The sequence below is a fragment of the Thermobia domestica genome, chromosome 9, assembly GCF_964235325.1.
Source record: "Thermobia domestica chromosome 9, izTheDome1.hap1.1, whole genome shotgun sequence".
Lineage (NCBI taxonomy): Eukaryota > Metazoa > Arthropoda > Insecta > Zygentoma > Lepismatidae > Thermobia > Thermobia domestica.
Window position 1 is genome coordinate 94,299,117 of NC_137462.1, and position 18,082 is coordinate 94,317,198.

Consider the following 18,082-nt stretch of genomic DNA (forward strand, 5'->3'; position numbering starts at 1 on the left):
AGTTGTATACATCTATTGCCACTTTCGAATTGAATATGAATCCTGCAATACGTGCGCGGACTACTAGATATTGTAGCCAAGTGTTTTTGTTTTCCTTGCCACAAAGTAGTTCAAGGGGTGTCTGTGCACCTTTCTATCAACTATCATTCTGTGCATTTAGTGTGTGGTCGAACGTAAAAGCGAAAGGAGCTCATTGTTATTCTGCTTGAAAGTTTCATGGGCTACATCTGTAGCCCGCGCGACTATTGCTGTCATAAGTGTCCCAACACGTCGAAAGTTTTTTCATCATACTTTGAATGCTAATCAGATAGTCAATGAGTTTGCAAAATGCCAGTTATGACGAGGAATGTTTTCTAGATGACCATAGTGATGGTGAAGAACATTTGGAGACCGAAGAAGTGCATTTTTCCGACACAGAAATAGTTTGTGCAAATTGAGATGTGATTGAGAATTCCAAACAACAGGGATCATTGACACCTATTGATGATAGTTGTAGTAAATAAAGTTGTGAAGTAAATTATTATATAGGAAATGACAATTCCACCTGGTGAAAAGACCCTCCTACTCATATTAATCGCACTCGTGCTCATAATATTGTGCTTCATTTTTCAGAACCTACAGGTGAGGCTAGGTCTGCGTTGTTGCAACTTGCATGTCTAGAAATACATTTAGATGTAAACAGTTTGAGATTTATAGTTCGTTGTGCCAATATTTACATTGACAATGTTAGAAAGAGATTTGTACGTGACTATGATGCAAACCTTACAGACGAGGCTGAAATACGTGCCTTTATTGGCATCCTTCAGATGAGTGGTCAATACTTGAAGGAAAGTGTGCATTGACCACTCATTATTTGTGTGCAGAACATGATTAGAGTGATATGAATAGGAAAACAGAAAAATAAAAATACATGAATGTAAATAGCATATGTATAATTATGCAAAATTGTAATCAAACTTCGATAGAAAGAAATCATAAAAAAAATATTTCGCTGAAACAGTACATGTTTTGTGAATAATACGTTTATTTGTAATATTTTTTCGTCCAATTTTTCTAAAATTATTTTTTTTTGAGAATTCTGACATATATGTTTACGATAAAGGAAAGTTTAAAATACGACTGATTGGTACATTTATTGCTAAATAAAAATAACTTTTACATTCTTATTCGTGTATTACTTTTGAAAAATGAATGCTGTTGGTCTTCTTTGTATATAAATTTGTTTCAAAATAATCATATTTATCAAATTGTGTATAAAAGCCTTAAACAGTTTATAAATACAAATCTATACGTAAAAGATAGAAATATTAACAAAGCTAGGCAATATAATAAAATAAAAACCAATGGGCTACAGTGGTAGCCCGCGAGACTATCCACGACACCAAAATCCCCGCTCTCATTGCAGGGTTAATCTTCATAAAGCTAGAATGGTAGGAGACAGAAAGAAATGGCTGTTTGATATAACTTTAGTTTTAGTTTCCCAAGAATGAGTTCTATTTCTGACCATAATCCTGTATTACAAATGCAACTCATGTATGCTCATTGTGCAATTAAAAATGTGCCACTGCATGAGAAATTTATTGACATTCACATATGATTATTGAGTTGAGTTGGTTTTGAGTTTAATGTCCCTTTCAGCAGTGAGGCTATAGGAGACAAAATCTACTAATTAACGCGGAATCCGAACCACATGAATATATGATTATTATCTGTAGAACAGAATACTGATATTTAACTGGGTTTATATACAAATTTCATGTAATGTAATAGTTTAAACAGAAAAATGTATACACAACTTCATGTCATCTGATGCCATCACTTTATAATATTATTTGCTATTATTTTGAGCATGTAAATAATTGTTTATAGAGTTTAACTATTAGTAAAACCACTAGCTACTACTTCATGTGCTATTATTAGATTAAATTGTATTTTGGAATTATATCATTCTATCCACAGCATGCCCAGATCCTAATATGGTATACAGCTATTGTGGATCAAGATGCAGAATGTCGTGTGTAGCACACTTTAATCCTGTACTGTGTGGATCTGAATGCGAACAAGGATGTTTTTGCAAGCAAGGATTTCGCGGGGAAAATGATGGCGATAGAGGAATATGTGTGCCTGACTTCATGTGCAAAGGTAGGCATCAGTATTTTGATATTGTACCTGACTGGACGAGTTGTTGTTCTTTCGTTCCCCGAAAGATTAGAGTAATTTTATACCTCACAAGTAATGCACGATGTAAATCTTCTATGTACATTTCGTTTATTTCAAATTTTGAGAGAGATTTTAGTAACGTATTATTTCGAATCTTTCAAGATCGAAGTATTTATATTTTTCCAGTTTGAGATTCCACATTTTGAGCTTCACGTCTATGCACTTTGAGTTGAATTGATTTTGACTTCAACGTCCCTTTCAGCAGCGAGGCTATAAGAGACGGGACGTACTGATTAACGTGGAATCTGAACCACATGAGCTCCCGCCGGGAATCGAACCCGGATATCGCAAGCCAAACGCACTTATGCTAACCATTTATCCACGAAGAAGCTCCTCTATGCATTTTTAATGTAATATTAAACTCAAAACTTGTTTAAACACCCTTCAAAGATTTGTAGGTTTAAGTAACAATCTGAGCTTGCTTATATTAATAAGATTATTTTGTAATTTTGTTGAAACACGAGCGGAGTTTGTATTTTCGAGTGATTCTGGTCAGATAACTACAAAATGTATTTGATGTCTATGAGAAGATACGAAACAAAATGCATTTGAATATATATTTTAGTTATTACTTTAGCAGTATTTGAAGTTCTTTATATAATGATGTAGCCGTACTTAATTTACTAACACTGTTAAGTGATATTTGATCGGGATATTAATTCTTTAGATTTCACAATAACTCTTAAAAGAAAAATATTCATGCTCTAATTACGCTACTGATTCTACACTATTTATTTCCCATAGTATGCGATACTCATCCTTATCATTGGCGGCGATAAGGGGGCAAGAGGGGGCAGTTGCCCCACCCACTTTTTTGAAGTGACGCCCTAATTTATATAATTTCATTTAGAAATGTAAACAGGGTGTCCATACAATTTGGAGAGAAGATCTCTGACTTTACCCTGACATTCCATGACGAAAGTTCCAGATTTCCCTGACCCCCGAATAACTTAAAAATATAGAAAAAAGAAAGAAACCCCAGCCTCCACACTCCCCATAGTTGGCCTTGTTCTATTCCACTTCTGTTTCTTTCTTTTTTAATTTTCTTTCCAAAGGAATGCAAATTTACAAACATGTGCATTAGGCCGATATTAATTAGGCCTACATATTACACAAAATGTAAAGTTACAAATGAAAGTGTGCAGTATACAGAGTACTTAAGATATGAAAAAAATAAACATTATATGCTTACACATTATAATACCAGTTACACAGTATTTTAATATTGCCTATAGTAATAAACAGTTCATACATGATTTTACTGATTATTAAAAGAACACACACACACATTATGTAACACATATTTTTGCTGGTGCAGTTGTTAAATGCAACAAATTTAGAAATTTGTTTTCATACTTTCTCGCATAGTTTTCTTCTCGCATAGTTGATCTGAATATCCTTGTCTTCGCAGGTTAATTTTCTTTTCTTCCTCCAGCTCCTTTATTTGTTGCTGAATCTTCCGTTTCTCTCTCCTCTTCTCGTCTCCAGCATTTATTTCTCTTTTTTTTTCCAAATACACCTGATATTGTCTCATTGAACTTCTCACTGAATTTATCATACTTCTTGTAATTATTAATCCTGATGATCCACTTATTTTCATCACAGAATCATATATGATCTGTTGAGCCACCAGAGATTCTTCTTGTAAGTTGTCAACAATGAGAATTTTATTTATTGTGAAACCACTTTCAAAAAATGCGTTTCCGTGAAAGAAGATAAAACATATTTCATAACTGGCCATAAGTCAACGAAGTTCTTCCCATTTCCTAAGACTAAGTGAAAAACTCATCAAGTCCAATACCATCTCTATCATTGGCTATGAATTCATTCGAGTGTGCCTTAAATTCTTCAGTTTAAACTTTCACTGTGAGCTGGAGATACTATTTCTTCGCGTTCTCAGCCACTTGTCCAGATATCCTCTTGGAATTCTTCTAGAACAGCGTCTACCCTTTTGAGCAAATATGCCAGGATGCAGTTAGATGTGGTTTTCGCAGAAAATTGGTTTCAACGACTATATCAGAGAAATCATCATTGAGAACACCACATTTTGCATCCAGTAACAGCAAAGAAATCAACCTTATTTCATAAATTCAGAATTGAACAATGGACCTAAATCAATTTTCCCCTGACTTTGACCTGACCAATCTGCCATTTCCTAGACTTTACCTGATACATTTTTACTTCCCTGACCTTTCCCTGACTTTCACTTATTTTCCAGAATGTGGACACTCTGATAAAGGTTTTGTATGTATTACTGTTTCATAGAAAAAAAAAAATGGTGCCATATGATATTTGCCGTTGCGTGAGTACGTATTGGTTATTTGTCTTCCGATGGAGTTAAGAAAGCTACAGAAATTGCGTTTTAATTGCAATTCAAAGCAATTAATATTGCAATTGCATATTTCTTTAAATGTCATAGCATATGCCTATAGTACTTACTATATTTCATTTTCTAAGACTAAAAACATTCATTTAATGGCATGTGTTGAATTAAAAGTATAAATTGTTCATTAATTCCCAGTTTCAATATAACTTGTGCAAAACAAGCGTCATTATTCATTACTATGATTAATATTATCAGTTCTATTTATTTGTTTTGCAAATTTATTAAATAATCTGATCACACAACTTTCCAGACAGAATTTTAAGATGTTCATAAGCAAGAACTCAAATCTCTTCTTATACTTTCGTTGTTTAAGAGTATAAAGGGCTAGTACCTACCTGTATTGATCTTATGAATTTACTTAATAAAATAGAAATACGATATACGGCATTTTAAGTGAAAAAAGATAGTACCCTATTAGTTATACAACCTTTCATCAAACAGTGTTAGAAACAACCAGGAAATATAACATTGATATACAATTGTTCAGATCATGTCTTGCCCCCCCCACTTCTAACGTCTAACCGCCGCCACTGATCCTTATGACTTAATATTTCACTATTTGTTAGCCTACACAAGGTAAAAATTAGCTAAATTAAATATTTAAATTTATATTATTACGAAAAACATTTTAGTATAGTTGTATACATAAATTGAAAACCTTTTTCATTTAACATTTCATTATTATCATATTTTAGCAGACTATCTTTGATTATTGTGTTGTTGTATATGGCCCACTTCTCACAAAACGCAATGGTATTCTGATTGAAATGGTACAAAATTCATACATCCTCTTCTGTTAAAATGTACGAAACTTCGATCATATTTTGCTTATTCTGAACAACAATAGCATGCAGACAATGACCTAAAGGCGACATTTGCATTATTAGACTAGGAATGTTAGCTCAAAAAATGGCTGAACCGGGAACAAATTGCAATACTATTTCTGTTAACGGGTTCTTATGAAAAAAAAAGTATCTGAAGAAAACGATTGCGAAATGTCTACCACTCTCCAAGGTGGGGTAAGGTCGTTATGGAGAACTTTCAAACATGGCCGCCACGCGCTACTACTATTCGCAAAGTTTCACTTATGCGCGTCCTGTGCCCCTCCTAATTAACAAGAACAATGAGTAATACATTTTTGTAATGCTTATAGAATGTAGATTCCAACAATGTAACGTTATTTCTAATTTTGCCCGCCGACTAGAAGACTGAGGAGAAATAAAAAAAAAAAACTCGATTCCTTCAGAAAATACTTCATTTCTGGCCACGCTGTGAGTACAGCAGCGCAACTAAAAATTCATTAGTACATATTTTTCATATTTGTGTGTAAGATGTACAACACACTGAGATCTAGGCCGAAGAAGGTGCCCCAATACGGGATACCCTTTATAGGCTGTATCATCGATTTCAATGTAGGAAATAGAAAATTATATGAGAACATCCTGCGACCTACGACCATCCTAACTACTACAGTGTCATAATGTACAACGTTGTAAAGCTTGTAGAACGCAGATTGCAGCGATGTGACATTGTTTCCGATTTTGCGCACCAACTAGAAGAAGATGATTTTTTTTTAAAATCACAAAAAAATCGATTTTCCGAAAATATTTCATCTCTGGCAACAATGTGTGTTCAGCGGCACAACAAAAATTCGTTATTACATACCTTACAATTTGTATGTAAGAAGTACATCAGCCACTGAGATCTAGACCGAGGAAGGTGTCTCGATATGGGATACCTATTATGGGCTGTATCACCAATTTTATGATGAAATAGACCATTATATAAGAACGTATTGCGACCGCGACCATCCTAACTATCACAGTGTCATGACGTACATCATTGTAAAGCTTATAGAACGCACATTTCAACTATGTAGGATTGATTCCTATTTGACCTACCGGATAGAAGGAGAAGAAGAAAGTTAAAAAATTACAAAGAAGTTATTTATTTATCGATTTATTTATTGAAAAATTATAATTGCTATATACGCATGCTGTATCACGGATTTTACTGGAGGAAATATACCATTATATGAGAAAACCATGCAATGTAATTGTTGTCCTCATTTGTTCCAACTGGAAAATTGACTAATAGAAGTGCAATATAGGCATTAACAACCTAATAAATCAAGGTAGAAAAAGCACTGAACCGCAAAGGTATTGTAATGTATAATTTAGTGTTGACTTTATAATGAACAAAATACCTGAGAGAAACGGTATTGAGAAGTCTACCAATCTCCGAGAGTGCATAGGTCAACTATGGTGAATTTGCCAATATGGGCGCCACATTTCCTAATACTTGATATCATTATATTTTGAAGATTATTCAATATTTGGAACCTATTTCTTCGCATCAATTGAAAGCGAACTCTTAAAGAAGTTTTTAAAAATATTTTTATTACAACAATGTTTTCCATGGTATACACTTCACTTTCATATCCAGTACAGTATTCAATAGTTTTCATGTGTTAGAGCTTATTTACATTAAAATGAATATATGCTACACAACTTAACCTATATACATTATGTTGAATATAAGAATTACATATACGAGTATAATGTGTATACAACTATGTTAAGTTCCGCGACATGCTACTGTAAATGAACTAAGTAACGTTTAACACTAATAAATTTGAATTTTCAAAGTTAATTAACATATTTGGGAATGTGTTTTAAGCAGCTATAGCTGATAAATATTTTCGCTTATGATATCACTTTTATCTCAGTCATCAGCTGTCATCTTCTTCCTCAGAATTACAACAACTTGTACCTCTACAATGAGTACAAGCATTAGTACATATCATTCCTTGCCTTCTGCATATGCAATGTAGAGTAGCTCATTGTGTTATGCTGCATCCGCATTTCACAAATTTTAATTAATAATTGGGAGCTGGTGATTGAGCCACCTTCACTGGTGTCAGATGTCGTTACGCAATTCCCATCCCCAGCTACATTTCATTACACATTCACTGTTGAACCTGATGACATACTCGTCGACTATTAAATGTACATGCATCTATTGAGGGAGGCAGTCCTTCCTGTTTCACCTGAACTGTTGGTTTGGTCGCCCTTAATGTGAACTTTCGAAGCCACATTTCGTTTAGTGTATCTCCTGAATTTCTAACATAAAGAAGTACCATACTTTCGTGACCAGCAATGTTAACTTCTTTCGATTTCCCAGCTGTCTTGAAATCAGCAGCATGTTTCATAAACATCTCATTCGTCTTTAACTTTTTGATAGAGTCACCTTTCCCTAGGCCGTATGGCTTTGATGTTGTATCATGTCGTCATTGAGCCTGAACTACTATTTCAACACCTGTTACTCTGTACTCAAACAACTGTTTTTGATTTGAAAGAAATGTTTTCTTACGAGCTCTGCACGTACCCTCTTCATTATTTGATAGAAACGGGTATGTGAGAGATTCTGGAAAGTCTCAACTTGCTAAATTCATACGTGAGCAAGTAAAAATCGAAGTGAGTTTGCCTGAAGATGTCCAGTATATAATTCATGATGGGTCATGATCGTCATGGAAGGTGTTCCATTAGAGCGCAAATATCCTACAGCCATTATACGTGATGCCACTGATCTTTTGGTCCTGCTAATACATCGCTTCAGTAATTAGGGTCATGATATTATTACTCTGCCCGGAGACAAAGCGAACTGCCAAAACAAAGACTGTCTATGACATTAAGAAAATTAAGCAAAAACTAGATGAAGAAGTTTGCCCTCACATTGTTTTCACGCATGCTATATTAGGGTGCAATCCAACATCAAAACCGTACGGCCTAGGTTCTACGGTGACTCTATCACATGTGACTCTTATCAAAATATTAAAGACGAATGAGATGTTTACGAAACATGCTACTGATTTCAAGACAGCTGAGAAATCTAAAGAAGAAATTAACATTGCTGGTCACGAAACTATGGTCTTTTTTTGTTAGAAATTCAGGAAATATACTAAACGAACTGTGGCTTCGAATGTTCACATCAAAGGCGACAAAATCAAAAGATCAGGAGAAACACGAAGGACTGCCTCTCTCAATAGATGCATGTAAATTTCATAGTCAACGAGTGAAACATCAGGTTCAACAGCGGATGTGTAATGAAATGTAGCTGGAGATGGGAATTGCGTAACGAACATCTGACACCAGTGTAGATGGCTCAATCACCAGCATCCAATTATTTATTAAAATTTTTTGAAATGCAGATGCTGCATAACACAATGTGCTACCCTACATTGCATATGCAGAACGCGAGGAATTATATGTACAAATGCTTGTACTCATTGTAGAGGTACAAGTTGTTGTAATTCTGAGGAAGAAGATGACAGCTGATGACTGAGATAAAAGTGATATTATAAGCGAAAATATGTATCAGCTAAAGCTGCTTAAAACACATTCCCAAATATGTTAATTAACTTTGAAAATTCAAATTTATTAGTGTTAAACGTTACTTAGTTCATTTACAGTAGCATGTCGCGGAACTTAACATAGTTGTATACACATCATACTCGTATATGTAATTCTTATATTCAACATAATGCATATAGGTTAAGTTGTGTAGCATATATTCATTTTAATGTAAGTAAGCTCTAAAACATGGAAACTATTGAACACTGTACTGGATATAAAACTGTAGTTTGTACCATGTAAAAGAATATTATAATAAAAATAAAAAAAAGAACTTGTTTAAGAGTTCGCTTTCAATTGATATAAAGAATTAGATTCCAAACATTGAAGAATTGCCAACGTATAAAGATATCAAATATTAAGAAACTTGGCGCCCATATTGGCAAATTCACCATAGTGGATCTATGCATTCTCGGGGAGTGGTAGACTTTTCAACACCGTTTTTCTAAGGTATTTTTTGATTATAAAGTCAACACTAAATTATACATTACAATACCTTCGTTGGGGGCCGCGGTGGCTCAGTGGTAGAGCGTTCACCTCTGGTGCTAGGGGTCTCGGGTTCAAACCCTGCTCCCGCCAAGTGAACTTTGTGGTGGACAAACACGGTGTGCGTGGGTTTTCTCGGGGTTCTCCCGTTTCCTCCCACTTTCTTCATTCCACCATTTCATTCATTTACTCATTATTCATTTCATTCCACCATTTACTCATTATCACCGTCTCCTTTAGCCTAACCGGCATAACCGTGGGACGTAAAACTCAAAATTTCATTTCATTTTTTTACAATACCTTCACAGTTCAGTGTTTTTCTCTACCTAAATTTGTTAGGTTAAGGCCCATACTCCACCTCTATTGTCAATTTTTCAATTGGAACTAATGAGAACAACTATTACATTGCATGGTGTTCTCAATCAATGGAATAATTCCTCCAGTAAAATTCATGATACAGCATGCGTATATAGCAATTACAATTTTTCAACAATAAATAAATCTATAAATAAACAACTTCTTTGTAATTTTTCAACTTTTTTCTTCTTCTTCTATCCAATAGGTCAAATAGGGACCTGTTCTACATAGTTGTAATCTGCGTTCTATAAGCTTTACAATGATGTACGTCATGACATTTTAGTAGTGAGGATGGTCGTAGATCACAGGATGTTCTCATATAATGGTCTATTTCCTCCATTGAAATCGGTGATACAGCCTATAAAGATATCTTATATTGAGACAGCTTCTTTGGCCTAGGCCTCAGTGGCTGCTGTACATCATACACACAAATATGTAAGGTATGTAATAATGAATTTTTAGTTGCGCTGCTATATTCACAGTGTTGCCAGAGATGAAGTGGTTTCTGAAAGAGTCGAGTTTTTTGCGATATTTTAAGTTTCTTCTTCTTCTTCTTCTTATAGTTGGTGGGCAAAATGGGAAACAATGTTACATTGTCAGAATCTACATTCTATAAGATTTAGAAAAATGTATTACGCATTGCTCTATGTTAATTAGGAGATGTACAGGAGGCGCATAAATGAAACTTTGGGAATAGTAGTAGCTAGTGGTGGCCATGGTTGAAATTTCTCCATAGTGGGTACAAAATACTTTACCTAGGTAGACTATAATTCAATGAACTCTGAAATACAAAGTAACAAAATATCCCATAGCCTATAAGATTCAGTCTACAGAGCAACTGTTACTTAAAGAATAGACATACACTATTTCGAGAATCGAGACAAGACGAGGAATGTTTACGATACTTTTCGTCTAGTCTCGAATTTCATTTCCAAAGCGAGACGATTTACTTGAGTTAGCCTTGTCCCGTCTCAAATGTAAAATCTTAATTCTCATGTTATTTACTTTGTTGTAGAAACGAAATGAGAAAACCCTCTTCTCGTTGCCAACATTACGCAAAACCGAAATAATGTTGCCAAATGTCACCTTTCTGCTTATAGTGGTATAACCTGAGCGATAATTAGCTCCTAGCTTGATCTTCTACGAAATAATTACAATTATTAGTAGTTAATTATCAGTACTATTATTATTCCGGAAGTTTTGATAGCTTACGTATTGAAACATCCGAGTATTCAAATATCTGAAGATAATAAAAGATGTGTCACACCACCAAAATTTCTGAAGTAAGAAAGAAAAATACTTCCTAGATGAAAATTCGATCAAAAAAAAAAAAAAAAACATATTATTCATCGAGCGCATTGATCAGTGAACCACGATCAGTATGCGGTAAATGATTCGTCTTTAGTGTGGTTACCTTAAGTTTTTTGCCTCCGCTTGCAAAATTGTATTTTACTTTTCTTCATTTCAGAACGTCTTTCGTATTTCTTTTCTTATGGAACAAGTCAATTATCTTCGGCATAGTTTATATTAACAACTTGAGTTGTTCTTAAACCTTTGGTTTAGAAGTTCGTTTCTTCTCCACACCAAACTACAGTTATGACAGATTTAATTCTCATCCTCTGCATTTGTTTCAAAGCAGTCGTCATTACCTGATCAATGATTTTTGTCCGCCACGATACATGCAATAAGAAATGACGAATCTCTTTGCACGAATTCGAGTCCACGTCATCATTGTATCCTCGTCGCCAAAAGTGCCTTTACATCGCCGTGACGGGTATGTGACGGCGCAGTACACCAAGGAAGGGATGGTTGCATAAGAAATTGTGATTAATTTTGAAGAGTTTTTATTTTGACTAGGGAAATAACGTAGGTATAGGGAGTAAAGACACAGATTTGAACCGTCAGTACACTGCCATCTCTGAAAAGATTCGTATTCTCAGTTTTTCAATTTATTGTCTTATATGTTAAATTAATAACTGCTAACAATTGCTACTAGCGCTTTTTACTCTTCAGAAATTTCCTACGACATGTTCGCAGGACACTTTTCTAAGTCCTAAATTTGTGCGTGAATTATTTCATTCGCTTCACTGACCTTATTTGAGAATGGAATCTAATTACACTGAGCGTGAATATATTTCGCTGTTGTCAAGCAAGGGCCGTAATAAACATAAATAAGGTTCTTATTATTAAATAAAACACAGAAGTATTTATTGTGTGTATAGCACAATATAATACAGTAACTAAGCAACATGATAATCACTAACACCAGCAGAATTTTTTCCAACGGGAGGGGGGGGGCAAAAGGCCCATATAGAGTTTTTCGATTTATTGCCCTATATATATTGTTTAAATTCATAACATTTATAATTGGTAGCATATATCTTCTTACTTTTTAAAATCGTCGCTGTAGCCTATTAGTCAGAACATTCATCTCCAGACACGATGTAGAGGGAAGAGAAACAAAGAGATATGACCAGTAGCGTAACTAATTTTAATGCGCCAGGGATCGATTAATAATCAATTTACTCATACCCGCCGCCTGCCCCAGGAATTTCAGCTGCTGCGTTATATATATGGTTCTATGTCAAAAGGGCCAGACAAAATGGCGAGGAAAGGGCTCAAGGCAAAACAGGCCCACGTCAAAAGGGCCCTGCGTCAAATGGACCCGTGTCAAAAGGGTCCTGCGACAAAAAAGGCCCGAGTCACAAGGGACCTGGTCGAAAGATCTCCGCAACAAAAGTGAACGAGTCAAAACGGCCCCGCGTCAAATGGATCCGGCTCAAAAGGGTCCTGCGAGAAAAAGACCCGCGTCAAATGGATCCGGCTCAAAAGGGTCCTGCGACAAAAAAGACCCGAGTCAAAAGGGTCCTGCGTCAAACTTTCCCGAGTAAAAACGGCCCCGCGTGAAAAGAGCCCAGGTCAAAAGGTATCCGGTCAAAAGAACCCGGGTAAATGGCCACCCGCGACTAAAGGCCCCGACTAAAAACGGCCCCGGGTCATGAGATCTTCACGACAAAAGGGCCCGAGTCCAAACTGCCCCGCGTCAAAAGGAGCCGGGTCAAAAGGGCCCGCGACAAAATGGCCCTGGTTCAAAAGAGGCCCGGTCAAGAGGGCCCGCTCAAAACGGCCCCGAGTAATAACGGCTCCGCGTCAAAAAGGCATGGGTCAAAATGTCTCCGCGACAAAAGGCACGAGTCAAAACAACCCCTGGTCAAAATGATCCGGCTCAAAAGGTCTCGAGTTTAAAGGGCACTGCGTCAAAAGAGCCCGGGTCAAATGGACCCCGCCTCAAAAGGTCCCGTTTCAAAACAATCCAAGGTGAAAAAGGCCTTGGTCCAATGTTCTCCGCGACAAAATAACCAGATTCAAAAGGGCCCCGTGTTAAGAGGGGTAGAGTCAAAAAGGCCCTACGTCAAATGGACCGTACCAAAAGGGCTACGCTACAAAAAGGCCCGAGTCAAAAAGGCTCGGGTCAGAAGGTCCCGCGACAAAAAGACCCGAGTCGAAACGGCCCTGCGTCAAACGGGCCCGAGTAAAAACGGCTCTGCGTGAAAAGAGCTCTGGTCAAAAGGGCCCGGGTAAAAGGACTCCACGACAAAAGTGCCTGAGTCTAAACGGCCCGGGGTTAAAAGATCTCGACGACCAAAGGGCTCGAGTCTAAAGGGCCCGAATGAAAGGGTCTTCGCGAAAAAAGGGACCCCGTTTAAACGGCCCCATCAAAAGGGCCCGGGTCAAAAGGACTCTAGTTAAAAGGGCCCTGCGTCAAAAGATCCCGAGTCAAAAGGACCCCGACTCAAAAGGGCCTTATGTCAAATGGACCCATATCAAAACGGGCCCCGCTACAAGAAGGCCTTAGCCAAAAGGTCCGGGTCAAAAGTCTCCGCAACAAAAGTGTCCGAGTCAAACCGGCCCTGCGTCAAAGGGTCCCGGGTGAAAAGGGTCCTGCGAGAGAAAAGACAAGAGTCAAAAGGGCCCTGCGTCAAACGGGCCCGAGTAGAAACGGCCCCGAGTTACAAGAGCGCAGGTCAAAAGGGCTCGGGTAAAAGGGCCTCGTGACAAAAGGCCCTGAGTAGAAACGGCCCCGCGTCAAAATTGCCGGGTCAAAAGGGCTCGAGTTAAAAGGGCCCTGCGTCAAAAGAGCCAGGGTCAAAAGGGCCCTGCCTCAAAAGGGCCTGAGTCAAAACGGCCCAGCGTGGAAAAGGTCCGGACGAAAGGGCCCCGCGACAAAAAGACACGAGTCAAAAGGGCCCAGCGTCAAAATTGCCCGGTAAATACGATCCACGTGTAAAAAGCCTGAGATGAAAGCAACACTGGAAATCAGGCATGCACAAGGGGAAAGTATCCCCTTAGTAAGTTAAAGTGTTTGTGCAAAAGAAGGAAAAATATCTGTAGTTATTAGTAACAAATAGGAAATTTGAATGGTGAAATTAGTTTTGTTTGGCTGTTGATTGTTCTGCAACAATCGCTATTGCTTAAGTCGTTCTCCATTAAAGTTTGTTTGCACTTCCGACTGTCTGAGTTTGTATTCTTGATACATATCCTAATCAAACTCTATCTATTATTGACTTTCCCCTTAGTTCTAAAATTTCATTTCCACCCCTGGATCAAAGTATAGAATGAAAAATATTCTGTGGAAAAGATTAGTATAATGTTGCTGTGAGAAGACATATGTGAATCTGTATACAGGTCATTGGGACAGAACAATAATAACGACATGCGTAGACGCACTGATTTGGAGTGGATGTTTCCTTCTGAGTACTCATATCTTTATAGGGAATATATACTTGACACAGCGTACCATTTAAATCTGCGCAGTACGTGAATTCCGCCATATTGCATATCACACAATATTGTTTTAAATGTAAAAGGTTATGATTTTACTCTTCAACCTAGGCTTGAATATTCTCCCAAATGAGAATATGAACTCATTTTTTACACATCATCTGTTTGGGACAGGGAATGCTATGTTTGACATATGTATCTAATAGAAAAAATGTATTGTGACAGAGCAGTAACAAAGAGACGCATGAACGGAGTAAACGAAAATGTTACAATTTGGCATTGGTGTAGAAACAGCGTTAAATGATTTAGTGTACATCATGCCAGCCATCTTGAATTCCGTATATTGTATACCACACAGTGGGTGATATCAATAAAACGGAGAAGTTACTCATTATTCCCTAATTTGTAGTAGTTACTCGCATTGGTATCAATAAAAAGAGAACTGAGCACTACTCGTCTCGGCTGACCTCGAAGAACCCCAGCCCTTCTAGAGAAACCACACCTCTATTCTCGAGCCGAGTAACTATTTCACGTTTGATATCAATAAAAATCAAAGACTCCTCTGTGATGCTAGTAACTTCTCCAAATTTGTGGAGCAAGCTAAATAGGTGACTCCGTGGGAAATATGGCAGAGAATATGATTGTTTTACTACGTAGAAAAACTTATAAACTGCATAGAAACGTTAGAAATGGAGATTACAAAAAGCATTATAAGTTTATGAAAGAAAATGTAGAGTGGTTAGCACATTTTTTAAGGAGAATGAACCAAAATTCGGGGTGGTGCACTACGTAATGATGAAAAGATGCGGGTTTTCTTCAAGGGCGCCGATCCTGTGGGGACCAGGGGGCCCGGGCCCCCAAAGCTCATGTGGGTCCCCCTATTGTATTTATGAATATACAATATTTGGCATAATTAGAGTGCAATTTGTCTTAAAATCCTGATATATATACCTTCTGCATCTGAATGCCCCCTCCCCCCAAATTTACAGAGAAATCGGTGCCCTTGGTTTTCTTGCGTTACGTGAGTGATCCGGGATTCCAGGTCGGAATGTCAGGGGATTCTGGTGTGGCTCAAAGTACTGTGTCTATGACTACCTGAAAATGGATTGTTTCCGGAAGTGTGCGTAATATGCAAACAGCAAAGGCAGAGTAGCAAGAACAATATACATTTCCTGGTGCTATCGGAGCACTTGACTATACACAAGTGGCATTAAAGAAACCTAGTATTTTGGAGAGTAATACGTTAATAGGAAGAGCTATTTCGTGGCTAAGCGGTTAGCGTACATGCCTTTGGCATAGGAGACCCGCGTTCGATTCCCGGGAGGAGCTCATGTGGTTCGGATTCCACGTTAATCAGTGGGTTCCGTCTCATATAGGCACGCTACTGAAAAGGACGTTAAACTAATAATCAACTCAACTCAACGTTGATAGAAAGGGTGTATACATGAGAATGTATTTGTTTATGTCAAGGCGAAAGGGGACAAGTATGGTGTGGAAAACGCAATCAGATGGACGTGCTTTATGACGTGAAAACAAAGGAGTCAAGTATCTGATTTCGTTCTTAAAGCCAAACAATCTACAAAGACCTTGGACAACACGTGATATGTGCTTGTCGTGTTAATCTTGATATTGCTGTATTCGAATCAACATCCATCACCTCAAATAGGTTCATTCCCATGGTTTCAGTATTACTTTCTTCTATCCCGTTTTTTATTTTTTCTTCTTTTTTATTTTTGTTTTATTCTCGCTCGAATATTAAAGATTCTCTTTTGAATTTGTATCTCAGTCGTAGATGTATTTGGTATTTCGTTGCATTTCACTGTAATTACCTTCAAAGTTTCGGCTTTTCTTCGTTTACTTTCTGGTAGCTGTGACTTTGAATGTACCATTGGAAACTATTTTATAATACAAATGCACTTTGACTGAATCTGTTGTTGCTACCTGCCCGTTCCATGGCGTTTAGGATACTACGCCATAGGTTAAAAACAACGAAATTACCGCGCGACGGATGGGAGAAATGAGTAATCACTTCTTTTATTGATACGACTCACTACTACTCGCAGAAGAAACGCGAGTGAACGTTCATAAATCTGGAGCAGTCTAGACCTGAGTAGTGGCTAGTTTTATTGATACGAAATTGAGGGAGGAGATTACTCCAGCTGTAGTTACTCCGATTCACGAGCAGGACTTCTCAGGAGTAGTTACTTATTTTTATTGATATCACCCAGTATTTCGAAATAGATAGAGGTAGATGCGTGTCACATAAATTGATGCTAGAATCTTCCTACAAATTACCTTCATTGTCCGTTTCAAAAGCATCGGAGTCTACATTACTTATTATTTCCGTAATCCTTCGGGCGCGAAAATACGCCACTATCATAACCACGAGTTGTCCCGGTGTTATTCATACCCAAAGGTTAACTAAAAAGACGAAGTGAATCCTAACTAATTACAAGAAGGGTGTTCAAACAGCCATACACACTTCCACTGGCTAATAGAAAAAGGAGAACAAAAATAGCTACATGTTTTTTTTTCCTTCTCAGTACTCATATCTTTATAGGGAATATATTCTTGACAAACATATAATTTAAATCTACGCAGTACGTGACCCGTACCCACGAAGGTGACAAATATTCGTGAAAAGTAAACAGAAGGGAGTAGTTTTATGTTGCTGTTGTTTCCTTCCGTCGCAGGAACTGACCTTGGTAGGTGCGAGGCAACCAAGACCAAAGTTGTCTCCCTGACTGAACGCCTTGTAACAAGAGAGCAACTATAGTTGTCCATGGGTCTCACGTCTCATAGTTCTAAGTATTTGCAGCTATACAGCGAGCTGTGTGCGTTCTGTGCCACTCTATGTACCCCAGCTGTGGCTGTTTGCGAAAATATTGTTTGATTTTCATTGGGGTAAGGCAAGACAATCTCAAGAGAAGCCCTTCACCGTAGCGAGTGACGTCACACAAAGTAGTGATAGGCAGGCGCACAATGTGCTGGGTGGAGACACCTAACTCAACACAAGAGTTTTTTTAAAGAAACAAGCCGTTTTACAGACATTTTTGTAAATCATGATATATATACAGGATGTTTCAAAACAACACCGACAACGTTTGGAAGGTGATTCCTGACACCAAGATAAGACAAAAAGTATAGACCAACCTAGATGCACAAATGCTTCCTTTCGGAGTTATAGGCTGTCGAAAACATGAAAAAATGAACTTTAATGGTCCATAGCCCCAAACCTATGGGACCTAGTCGGGTCAAGACTTCACTTAGGAACTAGCGTGTACTCTATCCAAAAATACATGTTTCAGAATCCTAAGTTAAGTCTTGACCCGACTACGGTAGGTCCCATAGTTTTGGACCTTTACATTTCATTTTTTTCGCGTTTTCGGCAGTCTATAACTCAAAGGAAGCATTTGTGCACAGAGGTTGGTCTATATTT

At 37.5% G+C, this 18,082-nt stretch overlaps 1 protein-coding gene across 1 annotated transcript in view; it reads left to right on the top strand.

Moving 5' to 3' along the window:
• LOC145660938 (zonadhesin-like) overlaps positions 1-18,082 on the top strand; it is an 88,329-nt gene that overhangs the window by 17,789 nt on the left and 52,458 nt on the right. The window contains exon 6 of the mRNA XM_081726378.1: positions 1,960-2,142. Coding sequence (XP_081582504.1) covers positions 1,960-2,142 — 183 coding nt within the window. The remainder of the gene's footprint in view (positions 1-1,959; positions 2,143-18,082) is intronic.